At 43.0% G+C, this 12,036-nt stretch overlaps 1 protein-coding gene across 1 annotated transcript in view; it reads left to right on the top strand.

Moving 5' to 3' along the window:
- Positions 1–543: 543 nt before the first annotated feature.
- PP2D1 (protein phosphatase 2C like domain containing 1) overlaps positions 544–12,036 on the top strand; it is a 15,004-nt gene continuing 3,511 nt past the window's right edge. Inside the window, exons 1-2 of the mRNA XM_084753680.1 lie at positions 544–693; positions 5,437–6,479. Of these exons, the coding sequence (XP_084609806.1) occupies positions 665–693; positions 5,437–6,479 (1,072 nt within the window). The 5' untranslated portion in view covers positions 544–664. The remainder of the gene's footprint in view (positions 694–5,436; positions 6,480–12,036) is intronic.

Raw genomic sequence — 12,036 nt, 5'->3', positions numbered from 1 at the left:
CCTGTTCCTTATGGTGCTTTTATGGAGGTACTTTATTTTTCATGTGTATGGGTGTTTTGTTTGTGCATGTCTGCATGTATACATATACCGCATGTGCATGTGCGGTACCCAAGGAGGACAGAAGAGTGTCAGATTCCCCGGGACTAGAGCTAAGGGTGGTTGTGAGCCATCCTTTGGGTGCTGAGTCCAGTGCGCTTAAGCCTTGAACTATCGCTCTAGTCCCTATAATCATTGCTTTCAAAACCCCACAATTAACTAGAAAAAAGAAATGAGAAAGCCCCCTTCTAATACTTTTATCCTGTGACATAGGTGTAAGATGGTGCGTTTAAAGTTGTGTTTAGAAAATTCCACAGGGAAGTTGGCTAATACTCTTGTGATCAAGTCCTGGGTCATAAAGGTTGCTGTGGCTAAAATTCCAGGTGAGATGGCCAGCATTCTCACACAAAGCCTCTGTCAATGGGAGAAGACCCCGCCCCTGTCATCACTACCTTTTTCACTGGTTGCCATAACTACTTGTACTTCACTCTCCCTCCCTCCCTCCTTCATTCCTCCTCCCCTCCTCCTCTTCCTCATCTTTCTCCTCTATCCTCCACCTGTGCTCAAAATAGAGGCCCTGCAAATGGAATACAGTAAAGAGAGAGAAAAGAACTACATCTAAAGGAACATGGAATTGGAACTGAATAGTGCTTTCAGGTATTTATTTTGACTCTTTTTTTTTTTTTTTTAAAGACAGGGTTTCTCTGTGTAGCCTTGGTTGGCTGTCCTGGACTCACTTTGTAGACGAGGCTGGCCTGAAATTCATAATGATCTGTCTGCCTCTACCTTCCAAGTGTTGGGATTAAAGGTGTGCACCACCATGGCTGACTATTTTGGCTCCTAAAAACATTGTTTGGTTGACTGATTGAGTTCTATGTGTGTGCACCCATAAGGCCAAAAGAGAGCGTAAAGCATCCTCCTCTGTCATTCTTTGTCTATTGCTTTTGAAGAATTTCCCCGAGACCCTGAGGCCTGGCCTTTCCTGGCTGGACTGCAAGCTAAGAAGTCCTACTGATCTCTAGTCTTCCACCTTCCTCAGAGTTGGTGTTACAGGCTGGTATGTGGTACCCAGTTGTTTAGTAGGTGGTGAGATCTCAACTGTGGTCCTTGTGATCCTCAGCAAGTGCACTTAACCTCTGAATCATCTATTTTGATTAATATTTGTGTGTGTGTTGTGTTGTGTGTGTGTGTGTGTGTGTGTGTGTGTTGTGGTGTGTGTGTGTGTGTGTGTGTGTGTGTGTGTGTGTGTGTGAATGCATACCATTGGTGCCCATGTGGTGAGCAGAAGACAACTTCTACCTTTTCACTTCTGGAGTTTAGGGTAGCAGGCTTGTGTGGTAAGTGCCATTGACCACTGAGTCACCTCACTAGCAGCAGCTTGGGTTCTCCCCTCCTTATTTTTAACTTATTTTCTATTTTTAAATTTTATGTGTGTGGCTGTCTTGCTGGTAGACATGTGCGTGCTTGGTGCCCTCAGAAGTCAAAAGAGGGTGTCAGATGCCCTGGAACTGGAGTTACAGGGTATCGATCCCCTGGAATTGAAGCCATGTGAGTGCTGGGAGCTGAACCAGGCTCTCTGCAAGAGTATCAAGTGTAAGCTCTGAGTCAGCTCTCCAGGTCCCTCCCTTTAAAAAAAAAAAAAAGATTTATTTATTTATTTACTATGTAGAATTTTAATTCAGAACATGGCTGCTCTGGTAAGAGATGACATCCAAAGACCTTCTAGGTCTGTGTGATCCTGCTAGAGTAAAGACATGCCTTTAATCCTGAAAGAGAGAGGCAAGCAGATCTCAGAGTTTAATGCCAGCATGGTGTAGAGTAAATTTCAGGTAAAGAAAAGCTTCGGTCCAGGTGTGGTGGTGCCCATCTTTAATCACAGCACTCAGGAAGACAGAGGCATGCAGATCTCTGAGTTCTAGTCAGTGCTGTTCAGTCAGTTTGGTTGAGTCAGCGAGTTGAGAGGCAGTGCAGAGCAGTCAAGTTTGCGGAATTCAGAGGCAGTGTTACTGGGTTAGTTTTACAGAGACAGATTGAAGAGCAAACAAGCTGGACACGGGTGAAGACAGAATGAGCCAGATAATGAGAAGGAGCCAGAAGATTAGAAGGGATTACTGGAGCTAGTTTTAGGTCAAACAGAGCAATTCAGTGAGAAGCTGAGAGAAGCCAGATTGGAAAGCAGCTTAAGCCAGAACAATTGAGTTGAACCAGACAGCCAGAGTTCAGAAAGAACTAGAAAGAGTGAGCTTATTCAGCAGTAAGACCTAGAGGCTGAAAACATCCTAGGCTTAGATTGAGGAGGCTAGAACCTTCCAGGACTAGGCCTAGGTTAGGAGACAGAGGGAGTAAGCCTCCAAGGCAACAATTACATCAGGCCAATCAAAACTACTTTTACGTCAGTGTCCCATAGGGTTGTGTATGTTGTGTTTTCATTTTCATTCAATTACAAAATGCTTTTTATTTCTTTTTTTGATTTACGTATTGACCCATTTTTTCTTTTCTTTTTTTGTTTGTTTGTTTTGTTTTTTTGTTTTTTGTTTTTTTTGTTTTTCAAGAGAGGGTTTCTCTGTGTAGCCTTGGCTATCCTGGACTTGCTTTGTAGACCAGGCTGGCCTCAAACTCACAGCTATCCACCTGCCTCTGCCTCCTGAGTGCTGGGATTAAAGGCATGCACTACCACACCCAGCTGATTTTTTATTCTTAATCGATTGTGATTGATAATTTTGCTGGGTGTAATGGTTTGGGCTGGAATCTGTGGTCTCTCAGATCCTTTAGAGAGAGTACACGAGGGCCCTTCTGGCTTTCAGTGTCTCTATTGAAAATTCAGATGGTATTCACATGGGCCTGCCTTTATATGCTATTTGGTCTTTTCCTCTTGCAACTTTATTTATTTACCTCAGACTAGTCAAGTGCAGTAGTGAGAAAGGTCCCTTGCAACTTTAATATAATTTTGTTGCTGCTGTTCTGAACATTTAGTGTTTTGGCTATTATGTGCCATGAGAATGTCTTTCCTGGTCCTGTTTATTTAGTGTTCTGTATACTTATTGTACCTCGATGGACACCTCTTTCTCTATATCAGGAAATTTTTTTTTCTATAATTTTGTTAAAAATATTTTCTGCCTCCTGACCAGGCTGTGGTGGCGGACACCTTTAATCATAGCACTCAGGAGGCAGACGTAGGCAAATCTCTGAGTTCAAGGCCAGCATGGTCTATAGATGTGCTCCAGGACATCCAGGGCTACACAGAGAAACTGTCTCAAAAAAAAAAAAAAAAACCAAAAAACAAAAACCAAAAAAACCCAAAACCAAACCAAACAATGTCAACAACAGTGAGAAGTAGCCTTTCACGGTCTGTGCCTTCGATCTGCTTTTCCTCTTTTTCCTTTATCCTTATTATCATAGGTTTGGTCTTTTCATAGAGTTCCAGATTTCCTGGAATTTTTTTTTTTTGTGCCCCTAGTTTTTTAGATTTAACATTTTCTTTGAACCATTCATTTCTTTTTGTTTGTTTGTTTGTTTTGTTTTTCGAGACAGGGTTTCTCTGTGTAGCCTTGGCCATCCTGGACTCACTTTGTAGACCAGGCTGGCCTTGAACTCACAGTGATCGCCTGCCTCTGCCTCCCGGGTGCTGGGACTAAAGGGAGGGGAATAAAGGGAAAATGGGAGGGAGGGAAGAATGGGAGGATGCAAGGGATGGGATAACCATTGAGATGTAGCAAGAATAAGTTAATAAAAAATTAAAAGAAAATATGTTCAGTAGAAAAGAGGGTGACCCTGGGTCTTAAGAGGTGGAAGTAGGGGCTGGAGAGGTGGCTCAGCCGTTAAGAGCACTGGCTGCTCTTCCAGAGGTCCTGAGTTCAATTCCCAGCAACCACATGGTGGCTCACAACCATCTATAATGAGATTGGGTGCCCTCTTCTGGCCTGCAGGTGTACATGCAGGTAGAACACTGTATACATCATCATCATCATCATCATCATAATCCGGGTGTGGTGGCGCACGCCTTTAATCCCAGCACTCGGGAGGCAGAGGCAGGCGGATCCCTGTGAGTTCGAGGCCACCTGGTCTACAAAGCGAGTTCAGGACAGCCAAGGCTACACAGAGAAACCCTGTCTCGAAAAACCAAAAAAAAAAAAAAAATAATAATAATAATAATAATAATAATAATGTGGAAGTAGGGTCCCCGGCTAATGGAGATCGGGCAATTGGAGGGGTTTCAGCAGGCAGGCTACAGCAAGACTCTCAGGAAGTTTACATATGGATATGTATTAAGTCAAGGTCTCAGTACATAGCCCAGGCTGGCCTCAAACTCTTAATTTTGTTTCAGCCTCCTAGGATTATAATTGTGTTGGGTTGCCATCACTCCTGGCTTGTAGCAAATATTTCCTTTCTTCTTCCTCCTTTCTTCCTCCCTCCCTCTTCTCCCTCTTCTATTCTCTCTCTACCCATTCATTTGAAAATATAAATAATAGTTAACTATCGGTTGTAGTTCAAAGACACTGTACTTGCCTAGCCCTGAGTCCTGTAGTAACCAAAATGAAAAAAAAAAAAAACAAAAAACTGAGATTGGGACTTGACCATTTTAACTGAAGTATATCACAAGAATACTCTCTGGTTTTCTTTTTCCCAGTCAGAAACTCACGATGTAGCCAAAGCCTACCTCAACCTCAGCCATCCTCTTGTCTCGGGATAGTAATTATATTGAACATTAAAAAAAAAAAAAGATTACAAATAGATTTTTTTTCTTTTTTTGGTTTTTTGAAACAAGGTTTCTCTGTGTATCCCTGGCTGTCCTAGACTCACTTTGTAGACCAGGCTGGCCTCGAACTCACAGCGATCCACTTGCCTCTGCCTCTGCCTCCCAAGTGCTGAGATTAATTACAAATAGATTTTATGTTTCAATTATATGTATGAGTATGTGTTATGCCTCCTTCTATCAATTTAAACCTTATTCCTTTGTGTCAGGCTCTCACTTGGATCTGGAATTCAAGTTTTTAATCTTTTTGGTGAGGCTGGTAGGCAGCAAGCCGCAGCTGTCTTCCTGTCTTCAGGTTCAGGGAGAGACTCTGCCTCAAAGGAATAGGAGAAGAGTCGTGGAAGAGGGCATCTAATGTGCTCCTGTAGCCTCCATGCGCCTGCACACGCGCCTTTTAAGAAAAACTTATAGAACGAAATGTATCTTCATAGCTGGAGTAAAATATTATTTCTCTGAATATTCGTTCAGATAACATGCAGTAGTGCCTACAGAGGTCAGAGGTCAGAAAAGGCCACCAGGATCTCCTAGAATGAATTATTGATTGTCACGGGCCCTGTGGGGGTCCTACGCAAGAGCAACAGACACTCTCCACCCTTGCGCTACCTCTCTAGTTCCTGATCAGTAAACATATTCCACATCTTTTCCAGAGTGTTTTGGAGATCATTTTCTTCAGACGAGTCGGTGAAAAAGGTGAAAAAAAAGCAGCCTACTAAAAAGAGAAAGCTGAAGATCCCAAGAATCCGGAACGAGGAGAAGTTTGATGAGTGGCTGACTTGTGATGAACCGGTTACATTCCCCTGCTCTGTCTGTCACCATGAAATCAGTGCAGCTGGGATGTTTTTCCATAAGAAACATCACAATGCTCTGAGCACGCTGGGTTTGCACTGGACAGGAGGGAGAAAGCCGATGCCTTCCCTGATCATTAGTCAGAGACAGTTAGTGATTTCTAAGTTACTGGCAACGTCTCTATTCAGCGAGAAAGCCCTTCAGAGTATGAACTACGCGTTTGAGCTTCTTCGGAAGAAACAAGTCCGATCACACTTCAAACTCTGGGATAAGGTTGGCCAGACTTCTACGTACTCTCCAAACGCCCGCCACCTGCTGATCAAAGGCGTAGCCATCTGTGGCAACAGCAACTCAACTTGGAAAGCCGACCCGAACTGTAAGTTTACCTTCACAAACGATTTCGGTGACAGAGCCAATACGTGCTTTTTTGCTTTGTTTGATGGCCATTATGGCAGTGTGGCAGCGGACCTGGCGTCAAAGGAGTTCCAGATTTTACTCCTCCATCAACTGTCTAAACAGGACCCTTCCTACCGAATGACAGACGAGCAGCAAAAACTCATCAAATCCTTTCACACCGTCTTCAGGGAAGAATACAAAGTCAGAGAAGAGATCTTCTCGTCCACACCCAAAACCCTCAAAACCGATAAATGGGAGTATGAGAAAATACACAAAGCGTTTGCAAAGGCCTTTTGGAGAATGGATAGGCTTCTTCGGCTCGGAAGGAATGAGCTGTCCCGGGTTCAGTGGAGTGGCTGCTCAGCGCTCACTTGTCTATTAGAAGGCGGGATTAAGTACCCGCACCTTAATAAGGACTGGAAGGGAAACAATCAGCAGGGTGCCAACAGTTTTTCCTTCCAGAAGATTCCACAGATCATCTCTGGGGTACTACACATTGCAAATGCTGGTGCGTATGTCCATTTACATCCAGGACACATACATATGTTAAATGCCTGTGGAAAACCTCTCATGCCTCCAGAATTATTCAGTCATTTTGTGATTTATTAATGTCTAGAAATTGCACTGAACAATTAGGAAACAACAACAACAACAACAAAAAACCCCTCTGGTTTAATTATAGATTGCAGGCACAAAAATAATTGTAACTATTTTTTTTATAGGCCCTGGTGTGAGTTGTGTGACAAAACTTTTCCCAGGGAGACATAACAGACACTTCTACTCACCTCAGATAAGGAGCCCATGATAGACCAAAGTATCGATACCACCAAAGTCCAATGGTGAACAGATCAGTTTTATTGGAGTTACAAGTCACAAACAGCTGCAGCTCTACGGGTTGGAAAGCTTCTTTCCAAGTGACTCTGGTCTAAACCTCTTCGAGGCATAGGCTAGTTTCTGCGTTTTTTCTTTTTTTTTTTTTTTGCTGTCCTGGACTCACTTTGTAGACCAGGCTGGCCTTGAACTCATGGTGATCCACCTACTTCTGCCTCCCAAGTGCTGGGATTAAAGGCGTGCGCCACCACACCCAGCCCAGTTTCTGCTTCTTGTAGGCATTTTATTTTTTAGTTTTATTATTTATTTATTTATTTATTTTTGGTTTTTTGAGACAGGGTTTCTCTGTGTAGCCTTTCCCATCCTGGACTCACTTTGTAGACCAGGCTGGCCTCGAACTCACAGCGATCCGCCTGCCTCTGCCTCCCGAGTGCTGGGATTAAAGGCGTGCGCCACCACGCCCGGCTAGAATCTTGGGAACTTGTCTCATCTGAGTCGTCTTCTTTTGCAGTTTATCTTGTCAAGAGTTACTCTCAGCAGCTTTACTGCTTGCTCTAAGAGGGAGGGGCCTAATGAATCTGGTCACTTTCAGGGACTTCCTGAAGTTATTTTAAGTTGCTTGTCTTTCTGCTTAAAGGAGCTTCCCTGCAGGATGGAATGTTCCAGGCTTGGAGGCATATTAGATGTGACAAAGTATTACAATTTCCAAATGAGGGGCTGGCAAGATGACTCAGAGAGGGTTAAGGTACTTGCTGCCAAGCCTAATGATAATCGCTGAGGAGTTCAATCTCTGGAACCTTATGTTGGAAAAACAACACTGACTGTTGTCCTGACTTCTGTAGATGGCTGGTCTCATTCTTTCTCCCCTCTCCTCCTCTCCCCCCTCCCCGCCCCCCCAGCCAGCAGCCAGTACAGCTAACCTGGAATCCCCCCACCCCACATCCACTGGCTTCAGAGTACTGGGATTACAGGTGTACATGGCTACACCTGGCTCAGTATTTTGCATACACAATAGATGTTGATAAATGTTTACATGACAAGTATTTTTATATTCTGCATAGTATTTTTTTTTCCTTTTGTCAAGACAGGGTTTCTCTGTGTAGCCCTGGCTGTCCTGGAACTCTTCTGTAGACCATGCTGGCCTCAAAGTCACTGAGATCCACTTTACTCTGCCTTCTGAGTGTGCTACTGTAGGGTTTTTTTTTTAAAGATTTATTTTATGTGTATTTGTCTGCATGTACATCTGCACACCAAAATATAGCATTAGACAGTTGTGAGCTGCCATGTGGGTGCTGAGACTTGAACTTAGGACCTTAGGAAGAGAAGTGAGTGCTCTTAACCACTAAGCCACCTCTCCAGCTCGTGCCATGTATTTTTAAACATTTTAAAAACATTTTTAAACAATTATCTTTTATGTACTTCAATAAAATAAAGTGTTACATCTTTTAGGAACTCATGCTCCTTTAACTACTCTGTGCAGACCTGTTCATTTGGTTTGCTTCCTGCCTGGAAATTTTCATTGGTTTCTATGATATGGATTTTTCTGGCGATTAAATTTTGTTGTTTTTAGACAGTGTCTTCATCATGGATCCCGACTGTCCTGGAACTGTAATCCAGGCTGGCCTCACGCTCACTTAGGTCCATTCGTTTCAGCCGCCTTCCTGAGTGCTAGGGGAAAAGGCATACACCATCCATCTAGGCTAATGATGAATTTTTAATATATTATTTGCCTCTTTTGTTTTTGAAGAAAATATTCACTTGGTATGTAATTCCAGACTGGGAGATTTTTCTGAGTCGTTGGAACCTGCACTTCTGATTATCCAGGCAAGCATCCCTGTCTCTGTTACTCTTGCTCTTCAGTTCGGAACTGTTCAGTTCAGTGGTTCCCCCTTGTGGCTGCGTTAAAAGATTTTTTAAGCAATCTGACTGTGATGTATCTTTTTTCCTCCTTAAGGCTCTCCTCTGGGTCATTCACATCATTTGAGTTACTCCCTCAGAACCCACGCACAGCTAATGCTCTTTTCATTTCTCTATGCCGTTTCACTTTTCTATATTTTTCTTTCAATTAAATATTTTTTTAAAAAGATTTATTATACAGTGGTTTTGTCTGCATGTATGCCTGTGTGCCAGAAGAGGGCACCAGATCCCGTTATAGATGGTTTTGTGCCATCATGTTGGTGGCTGGGAATTGAACTCATGACTCTTGAAGAGGAGTCAGTGCTCTTACCTCTGAGCCATCTCTCCAGCCCCCAGTTAATTTTTTTGTTTGTTTGTTTTTTGGTTTTTCAAGACAAGGTCTCTCTGTGCTAGCCTTGGCTGTTCTGGACTTACTTTGTATACCAGGCTGGCCTCAAAACTCACAGTGATCTGCCTGCCTCTTCCTCCCAAGTGCTGGGAGTAAAGGCCTGCACCACCATGCCCAGCTCAATTAAATATTTTTTAACTGCAGAGGACCTGAGCATGTGTGGAGGCCAGACAACTTTCAGGAGTTAGTTCTCTTTCTATATTGTAAGTTCTAGGGATTGAACTCAGCTCATCAGATTTAGCAACAACCACTTTTACTCACTGAGTCATTTCACTAGTCTTGTTTTCCTTCCATTTTTCTCTCTTTTTTTTCTTTCTCTTTTTAATCATAAACAAATGAAAACCTTTTAAGATATGTCTATGTGAATATTTGATATGTATGTATGTGCACCCTGTGTGTGCATGATGCCTTCAGAACAGTGTTGGATGTCCTAGAATTGGAGTCATATGGATGGCTGTGAGCTACCATGTGGGTGTGGGAAATGGAACCCAGGTTCTCTCAAGAAGAAAATGCTCTCTTCAACCCTGGTTTTGTTTTTGAGAGAGTCAGGGTCTTGGCCTTGAACTTGTGGCAACCCTTCTGCCTCAGTCTCCCAAGTGTGAGATTACAGCCTTGAGCCCCCCCCCCCACCTCTTTTTTTTGGACAGGGTATCACACGTAACCATGGCTAGCCTAGAACTCCTAATTTATACTTCCAGCTGCCTCTCCTTGTCAAGTGCTGTGTTTAAAGATGTGCATGTACATTACACAAGGCTCCTTGGCTGTTTAAAATTCACTTACCTTTTTATTTTTTGGGGTTTTTTCGAGACAGGGTTTCTCTGTATAACCTTGGCTCTCTTGGACTGGCTTTGTAGACCAGGCTGGCCTTAAAACTCAGAGAGATCTGTCTGCCTCTGCCTCCCAAGTGCTGTGATAGCGGGCTAGCAGGCGTGAGCCACGCCCCTCCCCCCGTACCCTCCCCCCCTTTCATCTACCATTTCTTTTGGAATACAGTATGGCACTAATTACACTGTGGTTTCCATCTCCATTTTTATTTTTTTAAATCATCTATAATCTTGTCTTAACTACTTGGACATTGGAAATGCAGTTATACAAAAAAGGGAAGGAAAGAAAGGAGGAAAGGGCAGAAACCAGACAGTGATAGACCCTGTCTCACAAAAAACAGAGTTGTAGAGATGACTTAGTGGCCCAGAGTACTTGTTGCTCTCTAAATGATCTTTCTTGCTGATCTCAATTCCAGTGACATTTTGGCATTTGGTGCCACTTAGTTAGGGCTGACCTCTCCTTAGGTGTGTATCATGGATACACCAGGCTTAAACGTGTGTGGTGTGTGGTGTGTGTGTGTTGGGGGTAGTTAACCCCACAAGGCAAGCACTCTATCATGGGGCTATAGTTCTGGCATGGCCCAGTGTCTTGATGCTTATTTGCATGCTGTCCTTGGGCTGCCACAATAAATTCCCAAAAAATGAACGAGAAACTTATTTTCTCAACATTTTGGATGTCATGAAGTTCATATTGGCAAGCCATCTTTCCCTTTTTTTGGAGATAGGATTTCACTCTAGCCCAGGCTGTCCTCTAATCTGTAGCAATTCTCCTGCCTCATTTTGAGCACTGAGATTATAGGTATTAGTTACCAGTCCAGTTTCCTTCATTTCCCTCCTTCTCCCTTCCTCTCACCTTTCTTCCTTTCTTTTCCCACTCTCACTTTTTATTATTTGTTTTCATTTTCTGAGATTTAGACCATTGCTGATCTAAACCTAAAAATGTTTTTGTAGAACATTTTTGTGCTTTTTGTAACATATGTGCAGGTCCCTGGGGAATCTGAAGAGTGCACTGGATCCCCTGGAGCTGGAGTTACACAGTTGTGAGCCATCTGACAGGGTACGAGAAGCTGAACCAGGCTCCTCTGGAAACACATCAAATGCTCTTAACTACTTATTGACCTATCTCTCTGGCCCATTATTTTTTGACTTAAGAACTTTGTACTTTCTGCATCAACTCATCAACATGGAGAAACTTAACAGTACATTATCCAGGATCCTGTTTGGTGAGATGTGTTAAGTCGCTGGTCCAGAGTGTCTACTACCTCTATTTCTTGAACACAATAGTCTCAGATTTTGGCCCAGGCTGGCCTCACTCTTGTCATCTACCTGCCTTATCCTCCCAACCTACTACCTTTAAATAGTTGAATATTTTCATGTATCTACCATTACAGTATCTTTATCTAGTAAGAATGTTATGTGTTTGGGCAGAGGGCACACCATGTTGTAAGGCTAAATTTACAGAAGTAAATAAAGTAAAAATGCTTGTTCACGGCCTTCCCTGTAAGCTGGTATGTGAACTCAAACTTTTCTGCAACAGCAGGAAAAGAATGCTCCCTCCTTCTTTACTGAGTTGGCTTGGCCCTGCCACATGGAAATCAACATTTGGAAATTGAACTATGCCTCCCACATAATTTTAAAGCTACAGTGGCACTATTTACACACACACACACACACACACACACACACACACACACACACACACACACTTTTTTCTATTTTAAAAGAGGTGTTTAAGGGCCTGATATTTTAGCTAGCTGGCATATTAAATGCTACTGTGTTGCTTTGCTAGTATCAGTTAGTTAGAACCTGACAAAATCCAATAATTGACTTAACAGCTCAGTTTGCAGAGCGCCTACGTTGCATGCATAAGACTGTAAGAACAGGGCATGATGGTACAGGCTAGCAGAGCTGAGAATTTAGACATTCTCAGCTACAAAGGGAGTTCAAAGCCAGCCTGGGCTACATGAAGCTTACCTAAAAACCAAACCAAACCAAACCAAAACCAATCCCCATTCCCCATCCCAGAATTACTGACTTACCTGCTACTGAATCAAAGGAGAAGATCCCCAAGTTAGCATAAAAGAACAATAACCAAAACACAAGGT

This window comes from Acomys minous (genome assembly GCF_964271855.1).
Source record: "Acomys minous genome assembly, chromosome: 13".
NCBI classification, from domain to species: Eukaryota; Metazoa; Chordata; class Mammalia; order Rodentia; family Muridae; genus Acomys; species Acomys minous.
The sequence above is the reverse complement of the archived record's forward strand: the minus strand, read 5'-3'. Positions and strand labels throughout refer to the sequence as shown.